This window comes from Pelobates fuscus, chromosome 1 (assembly GCF_036172605.1).
Source record: "Pelobates fuscus isolate aPelFus1 chromosome 1, aPelFus1.pri, whole genome shotgun sequence".
NCBI lineage: Eukaryota > Metazoa > Chordata > Amphibia > Anura > Pelobatidae > Pelobates > Pelobates fuscus.
In genome coordinates this window covers 391,184,570-391,212,443 of record NC_086317.1, presented here as the reverse complement: position 1 = coordinate 391,212,443, position 27,874 = coordinate 391,184,570, and the positions used below count along the sequence as shown (strand labels likewise).

At 44.1% G+C, this 27,874-nt stretch overlaps 1 protein-coding gene across 1 annotated transcript; it reads left to right on the top strand.

The window, feature by feature from the left end:
- Positions 1 to 5,184: 5,184 nt before the first annotated feature.
- On the top strand, positions 5,185 to 27,317 carry LOC134575056 (hemoglobin subunit alpha-5-like). The gene is made up of 3 exons (XM_063434229.1): positions 5,185 to 5,354; positions 22,300 to 22,504; positions 27,096 to 27,317. Exons 1-3 carry the CDS (start codon positions 5,185 to 5,187, stop codon positions 27,315 to 27,317), a joined length of 597 nt encoding a protein of 198 aa, XP_063290299.1.
- Positions 27,318 to 27,874: the final 557 nt, after the last annotated feature.

The window sequence follows — 27,874 nt, the reverse complement described above, 5'->3', positions numbered from 1 at the left end:
AAGACAGCCACACACACAGGCAGACCGTCACACACACAGGCAGACAGTCACACACACGCAGACAGTCACACACAGACAGTCACATACACACAGTCACACACACAGGCAGTCACACACACAGGCAGACAGTCACACACACACACACACACACACACAGTCACACATACACACACACACACGCAGACAGTCACACGCAGACAGGCAGACAGTCACACACACACAGTCACACACTCAGAGGCAGACAATCACACACACACACAGTCACACATACAGAGGCAGACAGTCACACACACAGTCACACACACAGAGGCAGACAGTCACACACACACACACAGTCACACACACAGACAGTCACACACACAGACAGTCACACACAGGCAGTCACACACATACAGGCAGTCACACACACACACAGGCAGTCACACACAGACACACTGACCTGCTTCATACCTCCACATCCCTTGGAGCTCCTGGAGACTGGGTGTTGGGGAAGCAGGGACTCCTTCCTGCTTCCCATGCTGCATTAACCAGGCCCCTGTGGCACAGCAAGCTCCGCCCCCCGCACAGCAAGCTCCGCCCCCGCCGCAAACTAGACTCCGCCCCCGCCACAATATTTTTTTTAAATGATCCCGACCGGCCATGTGTGAGCTGTGCCGGCCGCCTGGCTCCCTCTGCTCCCATAGGTCTCTGTGCGGCCACATAGCTCACACATGGCCGGCCGGGATCAAAGGAGCCTGAGCAATGATAAGGGCTGTCAGCCCAGCCCCAGGTGCCGCGGCCCACCGGGAAATTTCCCGGTATCCCGGTGGGCCAGTCCGGCCCTGCCCTTAGTGTTCCTCTCCCCTTCCTTTCCCTGTCCCTTAGTTTTTAGTGTTCCTCTCCCCTCTCTCCCTTGTCCCTTAGTGTTCCTCTCCCCTCCCTCCCCTGTCCCTTAGTTTTCCTCTCCCCCTTACCTGTCTCTTAGTCCCCCCATTTCCCTTAATGTTCCTCCCACCCACCCACCTCTCAGTGTTCCTTTTCTATTCCCTCCCCTGTACCTTAGTGCCCCCCTTAATGTTCCTCTTCCTTCCCAGTGATAGTACATGAGATAAAAATAAATATGTACATAGCGTATTACAGTATAAAATTATAGCAGTGAACTATCTAAGTATGAAATCCCACTCACAAGTAGGGAGCAGAAGAGCCTGCTCCAACTTTAATCACTTTTCAGTATGATGGACCCAATCAGAAATTTTGGGGCCCGTAACACTGCACAACATCTGGGCCCACGGGGGCCCGCCTCCAAGCCCGCCCCCAAATTTCACCTCCAAACCCCGCCCACAGAAATACACACACACAAAGATACACACATACTGACAAACACACATATACATACTAACAGACACACATACTGAAACAGTCACACAGACACACATAGTGACACACAGACACATACTAACATACATACAGACACACACACGCATAAGGACATACATACACACACATACATATTTACATACTGACAGACATACATGTATACTGACAGACATATACATAGACATACTGACATACATACATACTAAAATGCATACACATACATACATACATACTGACATACACATACATACATACTGACATACCTACATACATACATACATACATACATACTGAAATACATACAAATACTTACAGATACATACATACTGACATATATACACATAGAAAAAGTATATATACACATAAATGCATACACACAGACAGACATACATGCATACACACACACACAGACACATACTGACATACATACATATACATACATACTGAAATACACATACATACATATATACACTGCTCAAAAAAATAAAGGGAACATTTAAACAACACAATGTAACTCCAGGTCAATCACACTTGTGACATCAAACTGTCCACTTAGGAAGCAACACTGAGTGACAATCAATTTCACATGCTGTTGTGCAAATGGGATAGACAACAGGTGGAAATTATAGGCAATTAGCAATACACCCCCAATAAAGGAGTGGTTCTGCAGGTGGTGACCACAGACCACTTCTCAGTTCCTATGCTTCCTGGCTGATGTTTTGGTCACTTTTGAATGCTGGCGGTGCTTTCACTCTAGTGGTAGCATGAGACGGAGCCTACAACCCACACAAGTGGCTCAGGTAGTGCAGCTCATCCAGGATGGCACATCAATGCGAGCTGTGGCAGAAAGGTTTGCTGTGACTGTTAGCGTAGTGTCCAGAGCATGGAGACGCTACCAGGAGACAGGCCAGTACATCAGGAGACATGGAGGAGGCCGTAGGAGGGCAACAACCCAGCAACCTCTGCCTTTGTGCAAGGAGGAACAGGAGGAGCACTGCCAGAGCCCTGCAAAATGACCTCCAGCAGGCCACAAATGTGCATGTGTCTGCTCAAATGGTCAGAAACAGACTCCATGAGGGTGGTATGAGGGCCCGACATCCACAGATGGGGGTTGTGCTTACAGCTCAATACCGTGCAGCATGTTTGGCATTTGCCAGAGAACACCAAGATTGGCAAATTCGCCACTGGTGCCCTGTGCTCTTCACAGATGAAAGCAGATTCACACTGAGCACATGTGACAGACGTGACAGAGTCTGGACACAACGTGGAGAACGTTCTGCTGCCTGTAACATCCTCCAGTATGACTGGTTTGGCAGTGGGTCAGTAATGGTGTGGGGTGGTATTTCTTTGGGGGGCCGCACAGCCCTCCATGTGCTCGCCAGAGGTAGCCTGACTGCCATTAGGTACCGAGACTAGATCCTCAGACCCCTTGTGAGACCATATGCTGGTGCGATTGGCCCTGGGTTCCTTCTAATGCAAGACAATGCTAGACCTCATGTGGCTGGAGTGTGTCAGCAGTTCCTGCAAGACAAAGGCATTGATGCTATGGACTGGCCCACCAGTTCCCCAGTCCTGAATCCAATTGAGCACATCTGGGACATCATGTCTCGCTCCATCCACCAACGTCACGTTGCACCACAGACTGTCCAGGAGTTGGCAGATGCTTTAGTCCAGGTCTGGGAGGAGATCCCTCAGGAGACCATCCGCCACCTCATCAGGAGCATGCACAGGCATTGTAGGGAGGTCATACAGGCACGTGGAGGCCACACACACTACTGAGCCTCATTTTGACTTGTTTTAAGGACATTACATCAAAGTTGGATCAGCCTGTAGTGTGTTTTTCCACATAAATTTTGAGTGTGACTCCAAATCCAGACCTCCATGGGTTGAAAGATTTGATTTCCATTTTTTACATTTTGTGTGATTTTGTTGTCAGCACATTCAACTATGTAAAGAAATAAGTATTTCAGAAGAATATTTAATTCATTCAGATCTAGGATGTGTTATTTATGTGTTCCCTTTATTTTTTTGAACAGTGTACATACAGATACATACATACTGAAATACATACATACATACATATTGACATACACACAGTCATACGGACAGACATACTGACATACATACACATGCTTACTGACATACATGCACATTCAGATATACATACATACATACATACTGACATACCACATTACCTGACATACCTAATTGTTCTTACTTTTTCTTTGCAGGAAGGTGGCTGGGATTGATGGGATTCAATGTGGCTCTCCTGTCCTCGCTCCCTGTCTCTCTTCCCTCCTGCGCGGAGGGAGCTGGGAGGAAATGACCGGCCGTCACTTCCTCCCAGCACTGCTTTGCGGCTGCAATTTTTTCAAGGGGCCCGGTTGCGCTATTGCATGGTCACAGCGCTGACCGAGCCCCTGAAGATATAGGGCCCATCAGGTGGCCCTAAATCCTTGGGCCACCCAGTGGGCCTTATTAGCGTACAGGCCCCGGTGCAGCTGCACCGGCGGCAGTTCCGCCGCTACACGTCATGGTTGCCACACCCAGTGGCGGCCCTGGGTAAAGATAACACTTTATTTCAAATATACAATTTAAAAGTGCTACAGCCACCTAAATCGTAGATTAAACACAATAGGGTCAAGAATACATTATTATTTTATTATTTATATAGCGCCATCAGATTCCATTGTTTGTGTTTATGACCCTATAGTGTTTCTGTACATTTGAAATTCACTTTGAATTCTCACTTTTGTCTGTTGGGTAAAATAGCTTTATCTAAAAAAAATTGATTTATAAAGATCCCCAATTTAAACATAATGAGAAGATTAATATTAAACCCTGCATTTTGTAGCATGTTTTCCGGGTCACTGTTTAGTCAATAAACCCCACATTACACCCATTCAGCCCTAATTCATTCATGCAAAACCCTTCCTTTAATTCGATTTCATGAGAGCTAATTATAATTCAATTTGGTTGGTTTTCTCAGTATTTCAATGCATTCAGGGATATGAAACAATGTTTTTATGCATCCTTCTTATTTGCAATGTGTGCCCTTGTTGCGCCCCGATTGAACTGGACTGGGATGTCATGTGGTAAATCAATAAAGGGAAACTCCAGTGCCAGGAAAACAATCCGTTTTCCTGGCACTGGAGTGTCCCTCTCCCTCCCACCCCCCAGTCCCCAGTTACTGAAGGGGTGAAAACCCCTTCAGTCACTTTCCTGAGGCAGCGGAGATGTCCCTCGCCGCTGTCTCCTCCTCCGCGCCGCTCCTCCCTGTGCTTCCGTCGGCCGGTGGGCGAAACTGATTCTGCCCACTGGCCGAGGAGACCTAATGCGCATGCGCGACAATGCCGCGCATGCGCATTACGTCTCCCCATAGGAAAGCATTGAAAACGAATTTCAATGCTTTCCTATGGGGATTTAAGCGACGCTGGAGGTCCTCACACAGCGTGAGGACGTCCAGCGACACTCTAGCAAAGGTTTCCTGTGCTATAGAGCAGGAAGTTCCCTCTAGTGGCTGTCTAATAGACAGCCACTAGAGGTGGAGTTAACCCTGCAAGGTAATTATTGCAGTTTATAAAAAACTGCAATAATTAAACTTGCAGGGTTAGGAGTAGTGGGAGTTGGCACCCAGACCACTCCAATGAGCAGAGGTGGTCTGGGTGCCTGGAGTGTCCCTTTAATATAAAATTGAAATATAGATTATCTCTAGATTAAAACAAATTACAGGTGATTTTAATGTTGTATTAATGGGTGTAAGGTATAAATTAGCCAAACAAACATAGTTTATCAGTTTGTTTTGCCAAATATCAAGGCTCTTTAAACATGGCAAGAAACCACACATTCAGTGGGGCCTTCCAAACTTGTCTGTACCTAGTTTATATATTCCTCCAATTCAAAACGACCTTGTCAGCTGTTGAAAAGGAACCAATTCTCTCCCTGTGGGGAAAGATTGCTGACCAGGCTGATAAGATTGGAGCAAAAGCCTTACACAGGTAAGTGGTAACCTGTCTGAGTCTGTCTTATAATAATTTGTTGGGAAATATCATCTGCATTTATTAATTGTTCTTAAAGGACCACTATAGTGCCAGGCAAACAAACTTGTTTTCAGGTATTATATAGTCTTTAGGTCCCCCCCACCCTCAGGGCCCCCCTTCAGCCACTTGCCTTAATCCAGCACCATTTGACTTCAAGGGGGTGTTCCTAAAATAAATTATAAAAATGTTGTGGTGGGGGGATAATCTGGAGTCTCTAAGTAAATACTGTAAATTAATTACAATCAAGTCTGCTCCATCAGTTATGATTTATTCAGTATATTGTTGCACAAAGTGTTTATGGAAATGAACTTGTTCTGATTTGGCTAACAAGTAGGGGGTGATAAAATACATGAGGTTAGGGGGAAAAAATCATAATGGTGTCTATTTTGTCCTACAATTTGATGTTCCCTGGTCTGTTTTAGGGACTTAACACCTTTTTTGCCAAGTGGTTTGCACAGGGCCGCCATCAAGGGGTGTAGTGGATGGCATTGGGCTGTCCTCAAATGTTATGTTAAAAATGCAATTCGTGTGTTCTCATGTATAACTAAAATTGTATGCAGCATTCAAATGATTGTTCGGTAGTTTCCAGCCGTATTCCATACGAATGAAAACTACCGAACCATTAGACCACCCCAGAGAAGTGTGTACCTTATTAGGCTTTCACACTTCTCTAACCGCAAGTTAATTGGTGCAATCGGTACTTTGTATCTGTATCTAGGTGGTCATCTGTAACACTTGGCGGTGGCCATCTTGCGCACAAAAACCTCAGCGGTGTTTGGTCGTCGAGTGTGTGGAACTCAAATCGGACACTCAATTACTCGAACACCGCTGAGACCTCCAGAGCTCTGCAACTCCCGAACGGAGGGGCTAACCAGCCCCTTGTTCGGTGAATTAAAAGTACCGAACAAGGGCATTCAGACGAATACCGAGTTAATAGTGGATGGCAAGGATTTGTGTGTATTTTACCTCCCTCCCGGTCAAAATGTCTCTTCCACCTAACTCCCGAACCCCTGGTCCGATCTGGGTAAATTTTTGAATATGTTGGTCACCCAGTTCAGGGCTACCAGGGGGTGCCACTTAGATAATTGTACCTGACTGTTTTGGGGTATATCCAGAAGCTGGGTAAAACTGTATCATGTATAAGTGGATTATGTGTCACCCTGAGGGGAGGAGATGTATGGCAGGTAACTATTGTACCAATTACTGTAAATCCCTCCCTTGCATGGGAGAACACTTTATAAGGAGTCTGTGTGATTAAAAGTTCAGTTCTGATGCTGTGTCGTTCAGTCATTGGGATTGATGTTGGGATATTGTTGGATTGTCTTGCATGCTGGAATTATTGCCTTAAGGATTTCTAATACTTCTTACTGGGATCTCAAGTGGAGATAACCTGTGGAATAGCAGCTCTCTGCTACAAGGGGTGACAACCATGACAGCCCCACCTGTAGCAACGAAGCTGCCACCGGGGCCCACACGCTAATGGGGCCTTAAGTGTGCATGCCACCTGACGGGCCAGGTCAGCGCTGTGGCCATGTAATGGCATGAACGGGCTTCTTTTAAAAAAAAAAAAAAAAAAAATTGCAGCCGTACTGCTGGGAGGAAGTGACGGCCGGTCACTTCCTCCTAGCTCACTCCGCACGGGAGGAGAAACGGCACCGACGTCTTGAAGAGGGAGAGTGTCACGTATTCCACACATATAAATGTGATTTAATGGCATTTTAATGTCCTGACAGGAAACGTTGTGCTGAGCACAATCAATCCACAGGAGGGTTTGTGCTGAGCAGCAACCATGCAAATAGGAACCTGGTAACTGCCTTTGGGTTCAAAGGCCGGTTACAACCAATTAGATCCATAGGCGGGGTATTTAGGCCCAGTTCTCCTCTTGATCGGTGCTCTGTCGTGGTTTCACTTGTGGTTGTCTAAGAGCACGTAATTGATACAGATGTATTTTCTGGTTATTTGACTTCGGCATTGATTTTGACTTCCCTGTTTTCTGGCATCCCTGATCCCTGGGTTTTCCTTATCGTTGTCTCTTTCTGTGTCCCTTGACCTCGGCTATTCTTTGGTACGTTAGTCCGGCCATGCTAAGGTCCGGTATACGTTACCTATCAGTCCTCTGTTACACAATTCTACGTGCTGTATCATACTGTAATCCTGACTTTACGACATGGCCATAGATCCTGTAGAATTGTGTAAGCACATAGCTGCTTGCAAAAGTAAACTGGAGGATAATGATCACCGCATGGATCAATTTGCTCAGGCTTTCAGTACGCTTCTTACCCAAACAGCGCACCTGCTGCCTCACCCCCACCTATTGTACACAAGGCACCTACTATCTCCCTATCTACTCCCTGCATTTTGATGGTAATTTTCAAGAATGCCAGGGATTTCTTAACCAAATGGACTATCATTTTGAGGCCTCACCGGGATTTTTTCACACAGAGCTAAAATTGTTCCTAATGAATCCGTTAAAAGCTTTAGCTTGGGCCAATCCATTATGTAAGAGTAATAGGCGTGTGGCACACAATTACCAGGAGTTCCTTACGGAATTCAAACTTGCTTTTGAACCTTTAGGCAGAGAGGAAGACTCCTACTGCCCTGATGCACATCAGACAAGGGAACCGGTCTCTCGAAATATGCCATATAATTTCATACCCTAGCTTCCCGAGGTAGACTGGACTAATAGTGGGTTAGTCTCTGCATTCAAAAAGGGACTATCTGAAATTATGCTAAATGAGATTGCCGCCAAAGACTTACCCAAAAAACTTAATGAATTTACCACTTTTGTCATGCAGATGGATAACCAGAGAGGCTACTAGAAACAAGACCAGACGCATGATTATGCATTTATCACCCTGTTTCTCCAGATCTATTGTCCCTGAAATTCCTGTACAGTCTGAACCCATACAGTTGGGGCTCACTAGACTGTCAAAAGCAGGAAGACAATATAAGAAAAAAGAAGGCCTATGTCTATACCGCGGTAGGGAGGGACATATATGAAACAATTGTCCCATACGTCTGGAAAACTACCGCACCTTAAGGGGACAGGTCTTAGTTGTAATGGAAACGTCCTCTGGAAAGAATAAAAACAGGTTTCTCCTTGATATTTCTATCACCTTTGACATAAATAACTTCATGCAAAGTCCTGATGGATTCAGGTGCTGCTGGAAACTTTATCGACGTTCAATTTGTCAAGGGTAATACTATACCCATCAAGGAGAGACTATAACCCCTAGCTATTGATGGGAGACCACTCTCACAACTATTGATAACGCATGAAACCTTACGCATTAATATTTACATTTGGTGCCTTACATAAGGAAGAGATTACATTTCAGGTGATTGCATCTCCTTCTTGTCCTATCATATTAGGATTCCCATGGCTTAGCAAGCATAACCCTCATATTGACTGGGCTAATGGGGAAATATTAGAATGGGTAAGGCTTGTAATGAAAGATGCATATTGCATGTCACCAAAAGAGTGGGCACTATTGAATTGTCCACTAGTACACCTCAAAATCCCAACAACCCTATACAATACCAAGACATTAAAGAAGTATTCAGCAAGACTCAGTCTAATACTCTACCTCCTCACAGACCATATGACTGTTCCATTGACTTACTACCAGGTGCTATGCCACCTAAGGGAGCAGTCTATGCTCGATCTCCTCAGGAGAGTAGTGTAATGGAGGAATATATTAAAGATTCACGCCTGCTGGTGCAAGATTCATTTTTTGTATTTAAAAAGGATGGTACCCATGTATCGATTACAGGGCATTGAACAAAATCACTGTTAAGAACGCCTACCACATTCCTCTTATTGATGAATTATTTGACAGACTCCAGGGCGCTAAAGTGTTTACTAAGCTTGACCTTAGAAGCGCTTACAATTTAGTGAGAATCAAGGAAAACTATGAGTGGAAGACTGCATTTAATGCCAGAAGTGGACACTATGAATATCGAGTGATGCCGATCAGGTTGTGCAACGCTCCAGCGGTTTTCCAAGATTTCACTAATGTACTCAGGGATTACATTTACTCGTTTGTCTTGGTCTATCTGGATGATATCCTTATTTATTCTCCTGACCTCCAGTCTTACCATGATAACGTTAAACAAGTTCTGCAAACCTTGATAAAAAAAAAAAAAACTTTATTGGAAAAACGTATCTTTGACCAGTCTGAAGTACAGTTTTTAGGATATTTCTGCCTCGGGGGTTTCAGTTGGATCCTAAAAACCTAGAGTCTGTTCTACAGTAGCCTTTACAATATCGTCTAAGGAGGCTATTGAAGCCTTTGAAACTCTCAAACAGCGGTTTGCTTCCGCCGACACATTGATACATCCTGACACCAGTAAGCCTTTCATACTGGAGGTTGATGCTTCAGAGACAGGGGAAGGGGCAGTTCTCTCCCAGAGGGAGAGCCAGGATACTCCATTGCATCCTTGTGGTTACTTTTCTAGAAAGTTGTCTCCTGCTGAGTGCAATTACGATATTGGCAAAAGAGAATTGTTGGCCATTATTCTAGCTCTCAAAGAGTGGCAACATCTTTTAGAAGGTTTTAGAAGGTTCCAAGGACCTCCTTTTGATCATTACTGATCACAAAAACCTGGCTTGTCTTGAAGACGATTGTCTTCTAGACAAGCTAGGTGGTCTCTATCTCGCTTTAATTTTCTTATCACTTATAGACCTGGTTCTAAAAATGTCAAGGCCGACGCCTTGTCCAGGCAGTCTGATACTGAGGCTATACTAGAGCAAGAAATGTCCCATATTATTCCCCTGGAATGTATCATTGCATCTACTGTCCTTTCATTGTCCTCTCCAGTGCTTGGTCCCACTTGTCCATGGACTTCATTATTGAACTTCCTAGTTCGTACTCTCTGGCCCTCCCTCCTTGAAAATCCCGAATACTTTTTTCATGTGTCCTTACTCAAACCTTTTGTTTGCAATAAATATACTGTCTCAAGTGTCCCTCCTCCCTTAGTTCTTTCTGGACAGGAAGAGTATGAGGGCTCCTCCATAATTGATTCCAGGTTTTCTCGGGGCACTTTACAGTACTTGGTGGTTTGGAAAGGTTATGGACCAGCCGATCGTTCTTGGGTTCCGGCATCTGATATACATGCTGGCAGCAAGATTCGCTATTTTCATGCCAAGTTTCCTCTCAAGCCTGGTCCTGCCCGCCCAGTGGGCGTTCTTCGGGGGGGGGGGGAGTAGTAATGTCACGTATTCTGCACATAAAAATGTGGTTAATGGCTGTGGCGAAACCAACCTCACCACTGGGCATTGGAGAAGCCTGTTTGCCTGCCTGCCTGCTGATTATGGCCCCTGGGAGATTTGGCCATTTAAATACAGTATTTGGGCATATTGTATTTTATTATGCTGCTGCAGGCCCTTTAAGAACCATCTGGAGACATACTGTGGAGTTACTGGGTGGCCACCATTTCATGTATCAGAGGCACATGGTGAGAACAATGGATGGTTGCCATTTTAACTCAGACACTGTCTGGTTATTTGACTTTGGCATTGATTTTGACTTCCCTGTTTTCTGGCATCCCTGACCTCGGCTATTCCTGACTATTCTTTGGTATGTTAGTCAGACCATTCTAAGGTCCGGTATATGTTGCCTATCAGTCGTGTGTTACACAATTCTACGTGCTGGATCATACTGTAATCCTGACAGAGCCACGCCGACTCCCATCAGCCCCAGCCACCCTCCTGTAAGAAAAAGGAGGGTGGCTGAAAAATGAGTGGTGTGTGTGTATTCCTGTAGGGCGGTCCCTGTGAGTGTGTTTCGAGGCAGGCTCCCGGGGGCTTAGACACTGAACGGAATTGGTGATGGCGGACCTGAGTTTGCACCAGAAACACACACCCTAAACTCTTGTCCTAGAAAATAGTTTTAGGGTGGTGGGGGTCAACAAACCCACATTATTTAATGGGAACAAACCTTATGGTTGGATGAAAGGTTACATTTCTCAAAGTTGACAGATAAGTGTTAAAATTTTTTTTTTTTTTTTTTTATATAAAACTACATTCAGTCCTCCTGGCATTTAAAGGTCCCTCGCATGGGTCCACCCTTTTCTCATTGGTTAAGCCTTAATAGTTTACATCATGGTCCCCTGTAAGGACCTTAAATGAACTCCATAGGGTCAGGACCTTTTTATAGTGTTAAACACCATTTAGGTAACTTGCCCCTTAACAGGTATCCCAAGAGCTGTGCTGACCCTTCCCCTGATCTGCCTCCTTTGCTGACATTTACATTTATTTCAGCCAAGCCAGTGCTTTTCCATAGGAAAAGGAGATTCATTCCAGTTTTGCAGAGAGCATGCGCAGCTGATGCGTTCCACCATTGTTGGGACAGAGAGAGGGAGAGATTATTATTTATTTTTTATTATTGCATCTCTTTTCTCTGAGGACTTATATTTATGAAAGATTTGGTTGATATATATTTTTTTATTTTTTATACATAAACTATGGAGGAACGCATGTGGACTGCACATCAGCTACATTGAACCATGTGTCTGCATGCAGAGGGTAGAGACAGTGAATGTCAGTACTGCGCAGTGTAGAGATGTCGCGAACATAACATTTTCCGTTCGCGAACTGCGAACGCGAATTTCCGCAAATGTTCGCGACCGGGCGAACCGCCACAGACTTCAAAAGGCAGGCGAATTTTAAAACCCACAGGGACTCTTACTGGCCACAATAGTGATGGAAAAGTTGTTTCAAGGGGACTAACACCTGGACTGTGGCATGCCGGAGGGGGATCCATGGCAAAATTCCCATGGAAAATTATAGTTGATGCAGAGTCTGGTTTTAATCCATAAAGGGCATAAATCACCTAACATTCCTAAATTGTTTGGAATTACGTGCTTTAAAACATCAGGTATGATGTTTTATCGATCAGGTAGTGTAAGGGTTACGCCCGCTTCACAGTGACAGACCAAACTCCCCGACAGACCAAACAACCGCAAACAGTCCATTTGCACAACCGCAAACTCCCCATTTGCACAAGATTGGATACCAAGCTTGCCATGTCCCGTTCCTTGCCCTCACTGATGACAACATCATCATCACACCATACGTCCATGTGTGTAATGCTGCCTGACTGAGACATATCCCTGTTATCTACATCCTCTGGCAATAATGGTTGCACATCACTCATTTCTTCCAACTGATGTGTAAATAACTCCTCTGACAGATAAAGTTAAGCGGCTGTGGTACTAGTGTTGGTGGTGGCGGCAGGCGGGCGAGTGGTAACTTGAGAGGTGCCCGAAGCTAAGCTGGAGGAGGATGGTGCGTCAAGGTTCCGAGCGGAAGCTGTAGAAGATTGGGTGTCCTGTGTTAGCCAGTCAACTATGTCCTCAGAACTTTTCAAGTTCAGGGTACGTGGCCTCTGAACACTGGGCATTATTCTAGGGCCAAAGGGAATCACAACACCATGACCACGACGGCCCCTGCGGGGTGGCCTGCCTCTGCCTGTCATTTTTTTTTTTCGATTAGTGGTACTATGCGTGCAAGCTACTGTGACAACAGATATGAGTGGCACTGTGCATTGGCAGAGTAGACACTGTAGGCCTGACACACACGCTTGCAGACAACTAACTGCTATTCAATCAGTCAAAAAATTTTTTTTTTTTTAATGTACACTCCTGTTACACCAGATATGAGTTGCACTGGTGTGACACTGTGCCCTGGCAGGCCCTGAAACGCACACGTGTGAAGGAAACTGACTGCTATTTATTTATTTATTTATTTTAAATGCAAGCTATTGTGACACCAGTGAGTGAGTGGTGGCACTGGGCAAGTGGGCACAGTATACACTGTGAGCCTGACACACACGCTGGCAGGCAACTGCAATTAGATTACACAGGGAAAAAAAAAAGCAGACTGATGTTCTAGCCCTAAAAATAGCTTTTTGGGGTGCTGTCCTTACAGCAGAGATCAGATGAGTAAACCAAAAACAAAAAAAAAGAACTGTCCAGTGACCACACAGTATGATAAAAATTAACTTTTAATCAAAGCAAAATATAAAAAGAGCAGGAAAGATACCTGGCTCTAGACAAACACCATAAGAAAAAAGATTAACGAGGGAGAGCAGAGTAGACCATAATAAGTCACAATGTTCTTAAAGGTGTCTCTACCTGCCTGTAATAAATCACTTTCCCAGGGTACAAACAAGCCCAATGTTGCTAAACTGTGAAATACAGTGTGTCTGTAACCATAGGAGAGTGTATATATCCGTATAATGTATCCAAATTAATGGTACATAGACAGACTATTAGCCGAGTCAGTGTGGGATCTGACGATAACTAGTATCAAAATACTGAGTAGAAAATAGCTAATAAGAATGTAACAAGACCTCAGCTGCATGCCTGAGGTAAAAAAGGAGTAGACAACAAAAAATGAAATAAAATAAATGGATGACTCAAAGTGTCTCTACCTGCCTGTAATAAATCACCTTCCCAGGGTACAAGCAAACCCAATGTTGCTAAACCGTGAATTACAGTGTATCTGTAACCATAGGAGAGTGTATATATCAATATTATGTGTCCAAATTAATGGTACATAGACAGACTATTAGCAATGTAAGTGATTAGGTCTGACGACAGCTGGTGTTCAGATACTGAGTATCAAATAGCTAAATAGAATGTAGCAAAAACCTCAGTTGTATGCCTGAGGTACACAAGGAGTAGAGACAGCAGAAAATAAAATAAATTAAATAGGTAGCTCCGAAACACGTGTGTGTGATAGAAAGTATATATCACTAAAGTCTAATTGCTGTACTGTTGATAGAATTAACTGAAAAAATAGACCGCTAAATAGTGAGTATATACAAATCTCATAGCCCTATAAGGGTAGTAGGCTGAGCTGACAGAAACAAGGAATAGTTAGCTGGCTGCAAATCCCTGCTACAGCCTAGAAATAGGTACAATATCAGCAAGTGTGCACAGCTAGGACGTGCCCAAAGAAATAGTGTAAAAGGTCCTCACGATTCTAAACTTGCTAGATAATCACGTCTATCTGTCTAAGAACGCTGATTAGTAGCTAGAGTCCCTGAATCCCGGACCTGTAAGAAGCATTTAACTGAAGAACCTGAATCAATTCTAAGGTTCTATCTAGTGCTCAGAAAGTCTACGTCTAGCTAAATCAAGGTGGCAAAGCTTGCAACGAGGAGCTACACGAGTGGAAAGCCCCGACGCGCATTTCGCCTGTAAGCGGCTTTTCAAGGGGTAAGTGATGCCCTCGTGTGTACGGTTTAAATAAGGCGCCATACACACTGATTGGTTGGTGGGAGGAGCCAACGGACGTGCCGGTTAACCCCATCACTATCCTTCAGACCATAAGGGAACCCTTCTGACTGAAAGAATAAATGTTAGGTGGGAAAAATCAATACTTATTGCCAAGTGGTAAACTATAGGTGATGCCCTAGTAATAATACCAGCAAAAATATTAATGTTGTATCCTCAGGAATGATCCACATAAAGCTGGATCAAAGGCTATTTTACAGCATGGTCGATATACATATTGTAGAGAATATACACAATACTGTATTTAATCTAAGAGGTGTTAAAAAGTAGTAGTCAGGATCAAAATGTTATAATAGCTCACTTAACATATATTGACCAGTGCAAATAAAATTATATTGCACAGTAAGGTCAGTTAAAGATGCCCAATAGGTTGCTAGAATACAATTAGCTGTTACTCCAGCATAACCAATTGTTGGAGAGACTGATATGGAAAGTGCATATCAGGTTAATTTCTCCAAGTGGGTACTGTCAGGGTACCTGTAGTCTCTACCTCAGAGGAGGTGAGAGACTTAGACGTTTATCCTCCCAGAGGGGTTGTTTCTTCCGTTCCTCGCGGTTCTCTCGGCCATTTACAAGCCGACCGCGAGGGATCCACTTCCTTATATGACGCAACGCTCAGTAGTCGACGTCATGACGCCAACCCGGGTCGACCTGTCAGTCAAGTCCCGAGCACTAATCAGGACTCGTCGGGGGCGTGATTACCCTCTAGAATCAAGGTATAAAGTAAGGCTTTCGGCATCTGCTCATTGCCCTGTCGTGGTTCTAGCCTGTCTAGTCACTCAGTGCTCTTGTATTCTAGTGGTCTCTTTGGTTCTGACCCGGCTTGTTTGTTCTACCCTGTTTATCTCTGTTACCCTTTGACTCGGCTTGTCTCTCGCTTACCTGTCCTCTCGTTCCCTCGACCTCGGCTTGTTCCTAGACCATTCTCTACTTACTCCTTACGTTAAGTCCAGCCATTCTAAGGTCCGGTATACGTACCTACCACCTGTTTGTACTCTGCGTGTTGGATCCCTGTCCCGATCCTGACAGGTACAAATGTAATGTAGATCTAGATGATCATTAACACGGGCATATTAACTGATATTGGTCCTTACCAAATTATTACTAAGGAAAGCAGGTTCCCAGGGTAAATAATGGGTCAAGAGGATAAAAAGTATGGTGAAGCATGTAGGCTGAAGTACATACATGGTCTTTAAGTGTTAGAAAATGAGTGTAAATAATGTTAATAAATAGTGCCATCAATGGAATATCCTTGCTTTATTTATGAATGAAGAGAGTATAGTTGTATTCTTCGTTCAAGCCACAGGGTGTCAGTGTCTTAAATTTATAGATCCATTGTGACTCTTTTTGTAGTAGGAGTCTGTTGGTGTTCCCTTTTCTTGGGTTGGGAGAAAGCTTTTCAATTGCTTGAAATTTCAAGCAATCTGTCAATCCACTATGAAAATTCTGAATGTGTCTGGCTATTGGGGTAGGAGTGATGGTGTTTTTAATAGAGCCTATATGCTGCAGGATTCTGCGTCTAAATTGTTGAAAGGTCTTCCCTATATATTGCAGCCCACAATTGCAAGCTATCAGATAGATGATGTTCGTGCTGCTGCAATTGATGAGGGCGTTGGTATAGACCTTTATCTTAGAGCAGTTCGACTGAGTAATTTTAGAGGGTAGAATGTATTTACATGCTTTACAGTGTCCACAGCGGTATGTCCCTTTGGTTTGGGATAGCCAATTAGAGGTGGCTGGAGGAGATGCCAGATAGCTGTGAACAAGCATGTCCTGTAGATTAGTTGCTCGCCGAGCTGTCAGTTCAGGATGGTCTGGTAATACTTTCTGAAGTATTGGGTTGTGGCGAAGTATAGGCCAGATTTTTGACAGTATGTCAGACATAGTGTGCCACCCACTGTCAAAGGTGGCAATGCATCTGGGAGTGAAATTAGAGGACTTGGTACGTGTGAAGCTAAGACTTTTAAGTCTGTCAGTTTGGCTCGCTCTTTGGAATGCCTTTTTCAGAACCCTATTTGGGTTATCCTAGTGACTTGAAACGAGTTCTCAGTAGTTGGCATTCTTGATAGAAGGAACTGTCTTCAGAACAGTTCCTCCTGGCGTGAAGGTATTGGCTATATGGGATAGAGGCCCTCAGACTATATGGGTGGTGGCTATTCCAATGAAGGAGACTATTAGTAGCAGTAGATTTCCTATATAGCTCAGTTCGTATAGTGCCGTCCTCAAGTAATATGATTCGTAGATCCAGAAAGATTAATTTGTGTACATCAATGACAGAGGTTAATTTTAAATTAATGTCATTAATATTTAAAATGTTGACAAATTCGTCAAAGGCTGAAATTGGACCCGTCCAGAAGAGCAGCATGTCATCAATGTATCTATACCATTTTAGAATATATCCGTGGTACATGTGATACTGAGATGAATTGATGACATGCTGCTCCCACCACCCCAAAAATAAATTGGCATATGTAGGGGCACAAGCAGTGCCCATAGCGGTCCCAGTCAGTTGTAAATAATATCTGCCATTAAAAATGAAGTAGTTGTGAGTAAAAATAAATTTTAACAACTTGAGTATAAAATTCTTCTTAGGTGCGTCAAAAGTGGACTGGTTCAAAAAGAAATCACATGCAAAGATTCCTTTGTCATGTGGGATGCTTGAATATAAGGAGACAACATCCAGACTCGCTAAGAGGGTGTATGGGGGGACCTGTAGGTCCTCAAGAGTCAGGAGGGTTGACTTAGTGTCCTGTAGATATGATGGTAGTGTGATAACCATAGGACGTAAGATTTTGTCAATAAATCTACTGGATCTTTCAGTTAAACAGTTGTTCCCTGAGACTATAGGTCTTCCTGGTGGATTTGTCGGATTTTTATGTATTTTCGGAAGACAGTAAAATGTAGCTAATCGGATTTTTGTGTGGTAATAGGTATTTGTATTCTTGAGAGGTGATAATCTGTGATGATACCGCTTCTATCAGAATATTGTCTAACTCTTTGACAAAATCGGTCGTGGGAACACTGGGTAAAGTTCGGTAACATTCCTTATCGTCCAGATGTGCCATGCACATATTAATGTACTTGTCACGATTAAGGAGCACAATGTTACCACCTTTATCCGCAGGTTTGATGATGGTATTAAAAGATTGTCTTAACTCTTTTAGACTCTTTTTTAGAGAATTCTGAGGTGGTGTGGGGAGGTCGGATTTTTCAAGTTCACTGGTTGACATTTGTACGAACAAATCAACATGTGGTAAATCCTTAAAATTGGGAGTAAACCAACTCTCCGGTTTCAAGTCTGTCAATGGCTTATTAGGGTTTTGTTCCTCCAAGAGGTCTGTTAGATTTTGCACCAAGCGAAAATCCTCTAATGTCAAACCTAGGTCATTGGCAGTTTGTGTGTCTTTTTTGGTATGAATTATATTCAACGCTATTTCTCTACCAAATAAGTTGATGTCTTTTAGTCCAGTCAAAGGCATTGCATTGTGGTGTTGGTACAAATGAAAGACCTTTACTGAGAAGAGAAATGTGTCTGGGTAACAGGTTAAAATCTGACAGATTAATGATCCTATTTGGGTTTAGTTCTTTATCCGATTCTGTTGTTTGTATCCCCACCTGTCCCTGTCCCGAAGTCTCCCCCTTTGGTGGCGAAAGGGGCCCTAATCCAAAAAAGGAACTGATTGGGATGTAGTGGGCGGGGTATTGGTGTCCACAGAGATGGGGATGTCCAAAAAGGATACTGTCTTATCTGGCTCTTTAAGAATGCTTATTTGAGCTGTAGATTTTGCTGAAAATGCTTTGTTTCTATCTGTACTAGAATTTCTAGAGTTACCTCTTTGTTGTTTATAGGAGGTACTGTCCGTATTGGACCAAGAGGTTTCACCTGAGGAGTTATTAGAGTTAGTGCTGTAGCCTCTACAGTTTTTAAATTTTCGCCTGAAAATTTGTCCTTCTTTGAAATCGTGGAAGTCTCGTTGGAATTTAGTGTGTTTCTTGACTTTAAGGTTATGTTTGTATTTGTCAATATTTTGTTGTAATTTGACTTCCATCTGAGGGTACAGATTCTTGGTTTTAAACTCCTTGATTTGACTAATTTCATTGAGTCCTTCAGGACTGTAGTGGACACTGAATACACTAGCCTAGCTATCAATTTCCCTATCAAATCAGCAGCAGCTACACTGTCCCTCCTCTCACTAAGAATGCAGCTTCCGGGGGCCGGGGCCTAGCTGTCATGGAGGAAAGACTCACTTCGTGTGAGCTCCCTCAATATCTCACTTTAAGCAGCTATCAGCAAGCGAATTTCACCCCAGAAGGGGATGACCCAGCAATGTTGCTCCTACCTGACCGCCCCAACATGCTTAATAGCGGTCAGCAACTCGACAGAGTCTTACTTACCTCCGCGTGGCAAGTGTGGCCTGGTGCTCACCGGGCAGGAGAGGCGGCTGATCTCCCGATCCTGGGATGCCCAGGAGCAGCTACTTCCCGGCAGGAGCTTCGTTACCCCCCCCCCCCCTCGGACTGGTGGGGGTTATCCCGGTCCACCCCTGAGAGGCTGTCTGGAGCTAATGGACACACAGAGCACAGCCGCCCAGGCTGACATACTCATCTGCGACTCTCCCAATATGGCGGCAGCCGCGTGTCCTCCTGGTACCAGCAAAGCATGGCAGGATATTGAGTCTAAGCTGGACAGACTCTTTAATCAATTTTGGAAGCAAATAACAAGCAGGAAGCCCCAACAAGCTCCACCACAGCTAAGCGAAGCAGTCCCCATTAAAATCCACCAACGCTAAAGGCGTCGAAGACTGGACCGGAGGCAAAAATAGAAATGCAGAGCCTGCCCCACGTCAAGCACTCTACTCCACCTTAAGCCACCACAATCCTGCACCACCGGGACAGATCCGACAAAATAAGCTTCCTCCACCGCAAGCCGCGAACCCGGCACTCAGCCAGAGACTTGCCTTTGTTGTTCCAGGTATCAGGGACTCCCAGGGCACCTGGCGCCCAGAAGGGATCGGATGAGCACAAGCAGTAAACAGCAGCCTGCCAAGCATGTCCCACTATAGCCGATCCTCCACACCATGCCTTTGATCACATAAACTGCTCTCTGCACATTAACTAATTGTAAAGTAGCAAGCGTTTATACATGTCATTATTTCACCTCCTAAAGAGTTTATTGTCGTAGTTCCTTACATGCCTTTACCTTAACCGTTCATGTATTATGTTATTCACTAGTCTCATCTCATGGGGCGACTCACACTTGATTTATAACTAGTGGTGGAGCTGCTGATATAAATACACAGTTGATAACGTGCAAGCTACACCCTAAACATGACAGCCATCTTTCACAACAATGTACTGCTATATACTCATACCTTCAGTGCAACTAGCCATGATATACGCACGTTCAGCCTAGCATGCTCAAATATAACACTTCTGTGTAAAAAAAAAAAAAAAAGAGAATGCAGCTTCCGAATGAATCTAAGCTGTCTGGGAGGGAGGGTCTGCTGCTGATTGGCTGGAATGTGTCTGCTGACTGTGAGGCACAGGGTCAAAGTTTACTCAATGATGACGAATAGGGGGCAGACCGAACATCGCATATGTTCGCCGTCCGTGGCCAACGCGAACAAGCTATGTTCACCGGGAACTATTCGCCAGCGAACTATTCAGGACATCTCTAGCGCAGTGTAAAGTGCTGCCCCAGGAAGCTCCTCTAGCAGCCATCTGTGGAGTTATCCCTGGGCTGTAATGTAAACACTGCATTTCCTCTGAAAAGACAGTGTCTACAGCAAAAAGACTGAAGGGAATGATTCTAGTCACCAGAACAAATGCAACAAGCTGTAGTTGTTCTGATGACTATCCCTTTAACATGTAACCTACAACTTTTTCCCTTCATAGTCTATAATCCTCACACTATTCCATATGCATTCGTGTCCACGCATAAGATGCTGACTGATACAGGCACACAATCATGGTGTGCATTGGTACCAGTGTTTGTCAGGGAGTATCCTGAGCTTGTGCAGCTCTGTCAGGGAGCTGCTTGCAATTTGATGTATGGGTGGGGGCAGGGCCTGGATTTTCCTATAGGCTAACTAGGCTTCAGCCTAGGGCCTCAAGATCAAGAGGGGCCTACATTCAAATTGTTAGCAAAATTAAAATTACACTATTCTAAAAACAGTAAACACTGAATCGAAAATAAGGAGAAGTTCTACGCATATGATATGACCAGTGGCATACTAAGGGGGGGGGGGGAAAGCGCGGGTGCCACTTACTAGGGGGTGCCCAGGACAGACTGCAATGCCCCTCCCGCCGCGATCGCCGAGACCGGCGGTCTGCAGCTCCGCAATGTGCAGAGCTGCAGACCATGGATCTCGCGTGCACTACCCAATCAGAGCGTTGCCGCGGGTTACCACGGCAACCCTCTGATTGGGTCTCGCGAGATCCATGGTCTGCAGCTCTGCGGAGCTACAGACCAGAAATGAGGGCCACCGGACCACCAGGGACCCCACTGGACCACGAGGCTGCCCCCCCCTGGACCACCAGGGATTTAAGGTAACTTTTTTTTAATCACCCCCCTCTCCTCATCACCCCCCTCCCTCTCACAATCACCCCCCCTCTCCTCTCCTCATCTCAACTTTTTTTTTATTTATTATCCGTGCCACATTTTTTATAAAGGTTAGTACCAATCACAACATGTTTCATTTAACATATTGATATATATCACAGTAATGATGTATTTTATTGTCTTTCATGTAATTTACAAACTTAAAAATGGGAGGTGAAAGGGCCTCAAAAGTAGAATAGCCTAGGGCCTCTTTTCATCTAAACCCGGCCCTGGGTGGGGGACTGCTTTTGATCTTGCTGTGTTTTATGGTGAGACTGTGTTTGGGCAGGTTGTGTATTTTTGTTTTTTTTTCATTCTCTTTTTATTTGTGATTTAAGCAAGGTACAAGTACATAATGTAACAAGCAGGCAGAGGATCAAAGCTGTCACCTGCGCAGCATATTGAAATATACATTCAGACATAACGCAAGCATATGTGTGTACGAATAAAAATAAAAACATACTAAAGAACAGAAATGGTACCTCCAGACAGGAGCGAACACGACATTTCGTTATTCAACAGGGTGCTACAGATTTGAGGTATCTCATCATATCGTGGCCTACCACAGGAATTGATCAAAGCACAAAGCAGAGCTTTGGTGTTGGCAGCCCCTTGATGGAGTGTGAGGGTTGGGAACAGGTGGGCAGGTTGTTTTTGATCTATTTAGCTTTGCTAAACAATGTTTATGTATGGGCGACTCTAATCTTTTCCTGCTGAACAGGTCTGCACTAATGGTGAGGTCAAGGAAATCTGTAGTTACAGCAGAGCTGGCACGAACTGTGTAGTGCCGGCTCTACCTGGGCAGCTATTGGAAATCAAATTTGTCTGCAATTAACTCTACTTTAACTAATTAAATGATTGTATCCCAGCCTTAAGTAGGTTAAACGCCCTTAATCCTAAATATCCTTGCATGGTAAAATGTGTTTTTTTTTTTTTTTTTTATTCTTATTAAAAGCCTACAAGTGGTCTTATATACTTCCATTTATCTATTTTGAACAGGCTGATTTTGTGCTACCCTCAGACAAAGCTCTACTTCAAGAATCTTGACCTGAGCCATGGTTCCCAGGATCTCCGCACTATTGGTGGACAAATTATGAATGCCATTGGAAATGCTGCTGGTCACTTGGATAACCTTAGCGGTGCACAGTCTGCCCTTGATGACCTCCATTCATTTGAATTGATGGCTAATCCTGGCAATTTCTGGGTAAGAACTTTTTTATTTTCACTATAAAATAAAATGGTGTTGACAAAGTAGTGGTCCAATATCTGCCTCTAGGTCTCCACTTGCACAACTATATGACCACATTCATTTCTCTGATATATGGGTGGGCGTGGCTGACTAACCACACTACTTCTTTTCATGGAGCTCTGAGCCCCCACAAAACTGTGCCAAAAAGTCCCCCATTTACAAGATATGACTCTTCTTCGAGAGGCCTACACCTCAGCAACCCACAAGATGGCGCCAACAGTGGCCCAGAAACTTCAGACTCCCAGGAGGGAGAGGAGCCTTCGATCTCTCAAAGACATGGTGAAGTGTACCAGTCTTCCGAATCCAAAGATTCATCCACATCGACCAAAGGGGACATAAAACCACGCCTGGAAGGCGGACCTGCTAGAAGCTCAAACTGAAATGGGTGTGATTCACCATAAGGTGAGAGCAGAGGAGAGGCTACCAGAGACAATCAAATCTGGGACGCCAAGAGCCTAATTGAAGTACTCGCCTCTCAGGTCTAGCAATTAAGCTGCATGGTATCCTCGCTGTAGATACTGCACAGATGCTGTAATATTCATATAAGGGGCATCCCGGAATCAGTGGGGAAACTACATGCCTCTACAATATACCCAGAGTCTGATTAGTACTATGGGAGTTAAGGGGTGTACAGACCTTCCACAGAAAACCTCTGCATTCCATGTACAAAAATTCAGTGAAGCCCCAAGAAACCTGATCGCAAGCACCCAGGATCTAGCGGCAAGATCCACAATAATGAACCAATCCTTTATGGTCCTAGCGGAGAAGAGGAAACTGGCTCCAGTGGTGTGGAGGCTATGTGATCACTCGCTGAAATACCACTGGGGAGTGGAGGGATCCCTTTAAGCTTTGCTCTGAGATGGGTTCCTCACTCTCACGTCAGCTGAGGACCCAGAACCCTTTTCAAGACTGGGCCTACTGGCCGTTCCACAAGCGGAATCTTCAACCTTGACAAAATAGAAAACATGACAAACTATTCAAAATAGAGTGGGGGAAATGTATAATAGAAAAAGAAATGGCAGGAGGGAAATAAAGTGGTTGAGGTGTGGCAAATGCATAATAAAAAAAAACAAATAAGTACAGAAAAAATATATATTTCTGGATGATCCCCTTCCATAGTGTCCACTCAACAACATACATCGCAAGTTCTTCTAGTCACTCTGCTGAATAGCTCCACCAAGTCTAAAAGCTAATCCAAAAGATATGGAAATGATAAACCTACATTTAAAAACTGGGTAATCTGGGAAGGTTGACAACTAAGATAAATGCAGGAAGGTTGTGTTTTAGGTAGGAGAGCCATAGGTAACAAGGCAATAAAATCCAGAACGAAATGAAGCAGGTTGGTTGGAATAAATCCGGATTGTAGAGTAAATCAGAATGGTTAAAAGTAAGAGTAGAGCAGGTGTTCTTCAGTGAGAGCCGGGAGCAGAAGATTTGTCAGGTTCAGAACAATGACTTCTCTCAATGTAAAGGCCTTGTTGTCAGGGAGTAGTCTTTTGTAGGAAAGTAATTAGTCCAGGCAGGTGAGTATAAATCAAGGTAAGTTCAGAGTTATTGTTTAGGGAGACATCTAGTGGCAAAACATAGAGCAGGAACTTATTTTAAAGAAACAGAATCAAAGAAACATAAGTCTAGGTTGTCAGGATAGGATCCGGACATTGTTATTTTAAACATATCAGACTTTTGTTTAAGGCAAATACTCCTGTGCTGGTGAGGCATGTTATCAGTTTATCAGTATAGAAGACTTTGCGCAGTCATAGACAGGCATTGTATACTACACGCTGTATGTGAAGATAATCAGAAAATATTCCTGTCAGGAGAATAGAGTCCATGACTCAGCTTTTTCCCCCCCAAGATAAGAATTAGGTTGCAATTAAAGACACCAATTGTTTCTATTTTCTTTTACTTTTTTGAGTTATTTACTAAAGTGAGAATTGAAAGAAATTTCTATTTTAAATAACAATGTTTCCAGTTAGGCTATTTTGGCCTTAAATGTAAAATTTTCTTTGAATTATTTTAATTATTTCTTCGATGAAAAACCTTGAGTCTGCTTGGTAGGAATGTGGAAGCTCATCTGCCAAATGTCTAATCCTTCAACTGAACATCAGCCATTAAGGATGTCGCGAACACTAAATTTTTGGTTCGCGAACGGGAACTTCCGCAAACGTCGGCGAACCGGGCCAACCGCCATTGACTTCAATGGGCAGGCGAATTTTAAAACCCACAGGGACTCTTTCTGGCCACAAAAGTGATGGAAAAGTTGTTTCAAGGGGACTAACACCTGGACTGCGGCATGCCGGAGGGGGATCTATGGCAAAACTCCCATGGAAAATTACACAGTTGATGCAGAGTCTGGTTTTAATCCATAAAGGGCAGAAATCACCTAACATTCCTAAATTGCAATGGATATGGATTGACACCTGTCCTCAGAGACCCTGATACACTGACACAGAGCAGAATAGGGACTGTTACCCTTACATAGGGTCACATGGCAGGTATGGATTGACACCTGTCCTCAAAGCCCATGATACACACTGACACAGAGCAGAATAGAGACTGTTCCCCCTATATAGGGTCACTTGGCAGGTATGGATTGACACCTGTCCTCAAAGCCCATGATACACACTGACACACAGCAGAATAGGGATGTGGAATATCAGCTGGGGGGACTCAGCCGAGGAGGTTATGGAAGAGGATGGAGTAGGAGGAGTAGAGGAGGTGGCAGCAGGCCTGCCTGCAAGTCGTGGCGGTGTCACCAACTCCTCTGCAGAGCCACTCATTCCATGCTTGGCAGCCGTCAGCAGGTTTACCCAATGCGCAGTGTAGGTGATATACCTGCCCATGCTTTGCAGACCAGGTATCAGTGGTCAGATGGACCCTTGCCCCAACACTGTGTGCCAGACATGCCATTACTTCCTTTTGCACAATCAAGTACAGGTTGGGGATTGCCTTTTGTGAAAAATTTCGTCCGGGTACCTTCCACTGCGGTATCCCAATAGCTACAAATTTTTTGAACGCCTCAGACTCCACCAGCTTGTATGGTAAAATCTGGCGGGCTAATGGTACAGACAAGCCAGCTGTCAGACGCTGGGCAAGGGGGTGACTTGGTGACATTGGCTTCTTACGCTCAAACATGTCCTTGACAGACACCTGACTGTGGGCAGATGAGCAGGCCTGACACACAGAAGCTTGGAGACAACTAACTGCTATTCAATCTATAACAGTGAAAAAGTTTTTTAGTTTTAAATGCACGCTATTGTGACACCAGATATGAGTGGCAATGGCAGAGTTCTACAGAGCACACGCTGAAGGCCTGACACCCGCTTTAAGGACACTGACTGCTATTAGCTTACACTGAAACTTTTTTTCTTTGTAAAAGCACGCTATACAGACACCAGATATGAGTGGCAAATTACACTTGCTGAAGTTGGCAGAGCACACGCTGAAGGCCTGACACCCAGACGCTTGCAGACCACTAACTGCTATTAGCTTACAGTGAAACACTCTTTTTGTTTTTAAAGGCACGCTATAGTCACACCAGATATGAGTGGTGGCACTGGGCAAATGGGCACAGTATCCACTGAGCCTGACACAGAAGCTGGCAGACAACTAACTGCTCTTCAATCTATTACAGTGAAAAAAGTTTTTTGTTTTTAAATGTCAAGCTTAAGCTATTGTGACACAAGATATGAGTGGTGGCACTGGGCAAATGGGCACAGTATGCACTGTGAGCCTGACACAGAAGCTGGCAGGCAGACAACTGCAATTACATTACACAGAAAAAAAAAAAAGCAGACTGATGTTCTAGCCCTAAAAAGGGCTTTTTGGGGTGCTGTCCTTGCAGCAGAGATCAGATGAGTCCTTCAGGATTGTAGTGGACACTGAATACCCTAGCCTAGCTATCAATGTCCCTATCTAATCAGCAGCAGCTACACTTTCCCTCCTCTCACTAAGCATGCAGCTTCAGAATGAATATAAAATGGATGCTGTGTGGAAGGGAGGGTCTGCTGCTAATTTGCTGGAATGTGTCTGCTGACCGTGAGGCACAGGATCAAAGTTTGCTCAATGATGACGAATAGGGGGCGGATCGAACCGCCCATGTGTTCGCCCAAGTCGGCGTACGCGAACACGCTATGTTCGCCGGGAACTATTTGCCGGCGAACAGTTCGGTACATCACTATCAGCCATTAATGGGTATATTCGCTAAACTATTAATTCTGACGATTGTATCAAAATGTAGACTAAAACACTCAAGCTGAGAATAGTAGAAGGATCCTACCAACTTTATTTTAGTCCACATTTTGTAGGCCTGCTTTCAATTCACTACAATTAACTAGTTAGGATTTGTTCCCTGACTGGTGAGTTATGGTGAATTCACCAAACTGTAAAATAGTCAGGAGAGACATTTTTCACAATCAAACTGTTTGGGCTTATTTTTACAATTTCTTTGTCCGGTGAATTTTACATAAGCAAACTATATTTGCAATTATACCCCTAATAAATTAATTCTTAACTCATGAAAACTTATGTTTCTCTAATGAACAAGATGTTTCTGAGCTTCCCTCAGACCAAGACCTGCTTCAGCCATCTTGATTTGAGCACTGGTTCCCAATACCTCCTCACGCATGGTGGAAAAGTTGTGAATGCCATTGGAAATGCTGCCAGTCTCTTAGATGATCTTTGCAGTGCTCTGTCTGCCCTCAGTAACCTCTACGCCCACCAACTGATAGTTGACCATGGCAACTTTCTTATGATCACTGTACAATAAAATGGAGTTCCCAACAAAATTAAATATCATTAAATATTGAACCTGCTCTAGCATCTCAGTCTATGTCCAATGTTCAGAAAACATTTTGTTTGTGGCCGTTTTACAGACATATTATTTGAGCTACTATACTATAAACTAGAATATACATCCAAATAAGTAGGTATAAGGTAACTATTGTCTATTGCACTTTTACCTTTAAAGTCTCAGAGGGAAAATGCTGTTTAGTTACAGGAGTGTCAGGATCGGGACAGGGATCCAACACGCAGAATACAAACAGGAGATGGGTACGTATACCGGACCTTAGAATGGCCGGACTAACGTAAGGAGAAAGCAAAGAATGGTCAGAGACAAGCCGAGGTCGAGGGAACGAGAGAACAGGTAAGCGAGAGACGAGCCGCGGTCAAAGGACACGAGAGAGAAACTGGAACGAAAGTACAAGCCGAGTCAAAACCAAATAGACAATAGTAATAAGAGCACTGAGGGACCAGACAAGCTAGAACCACGACAGGGCAATGAACCATTACACACATCCCTTTTATACCTTGGTTCTTTAACTG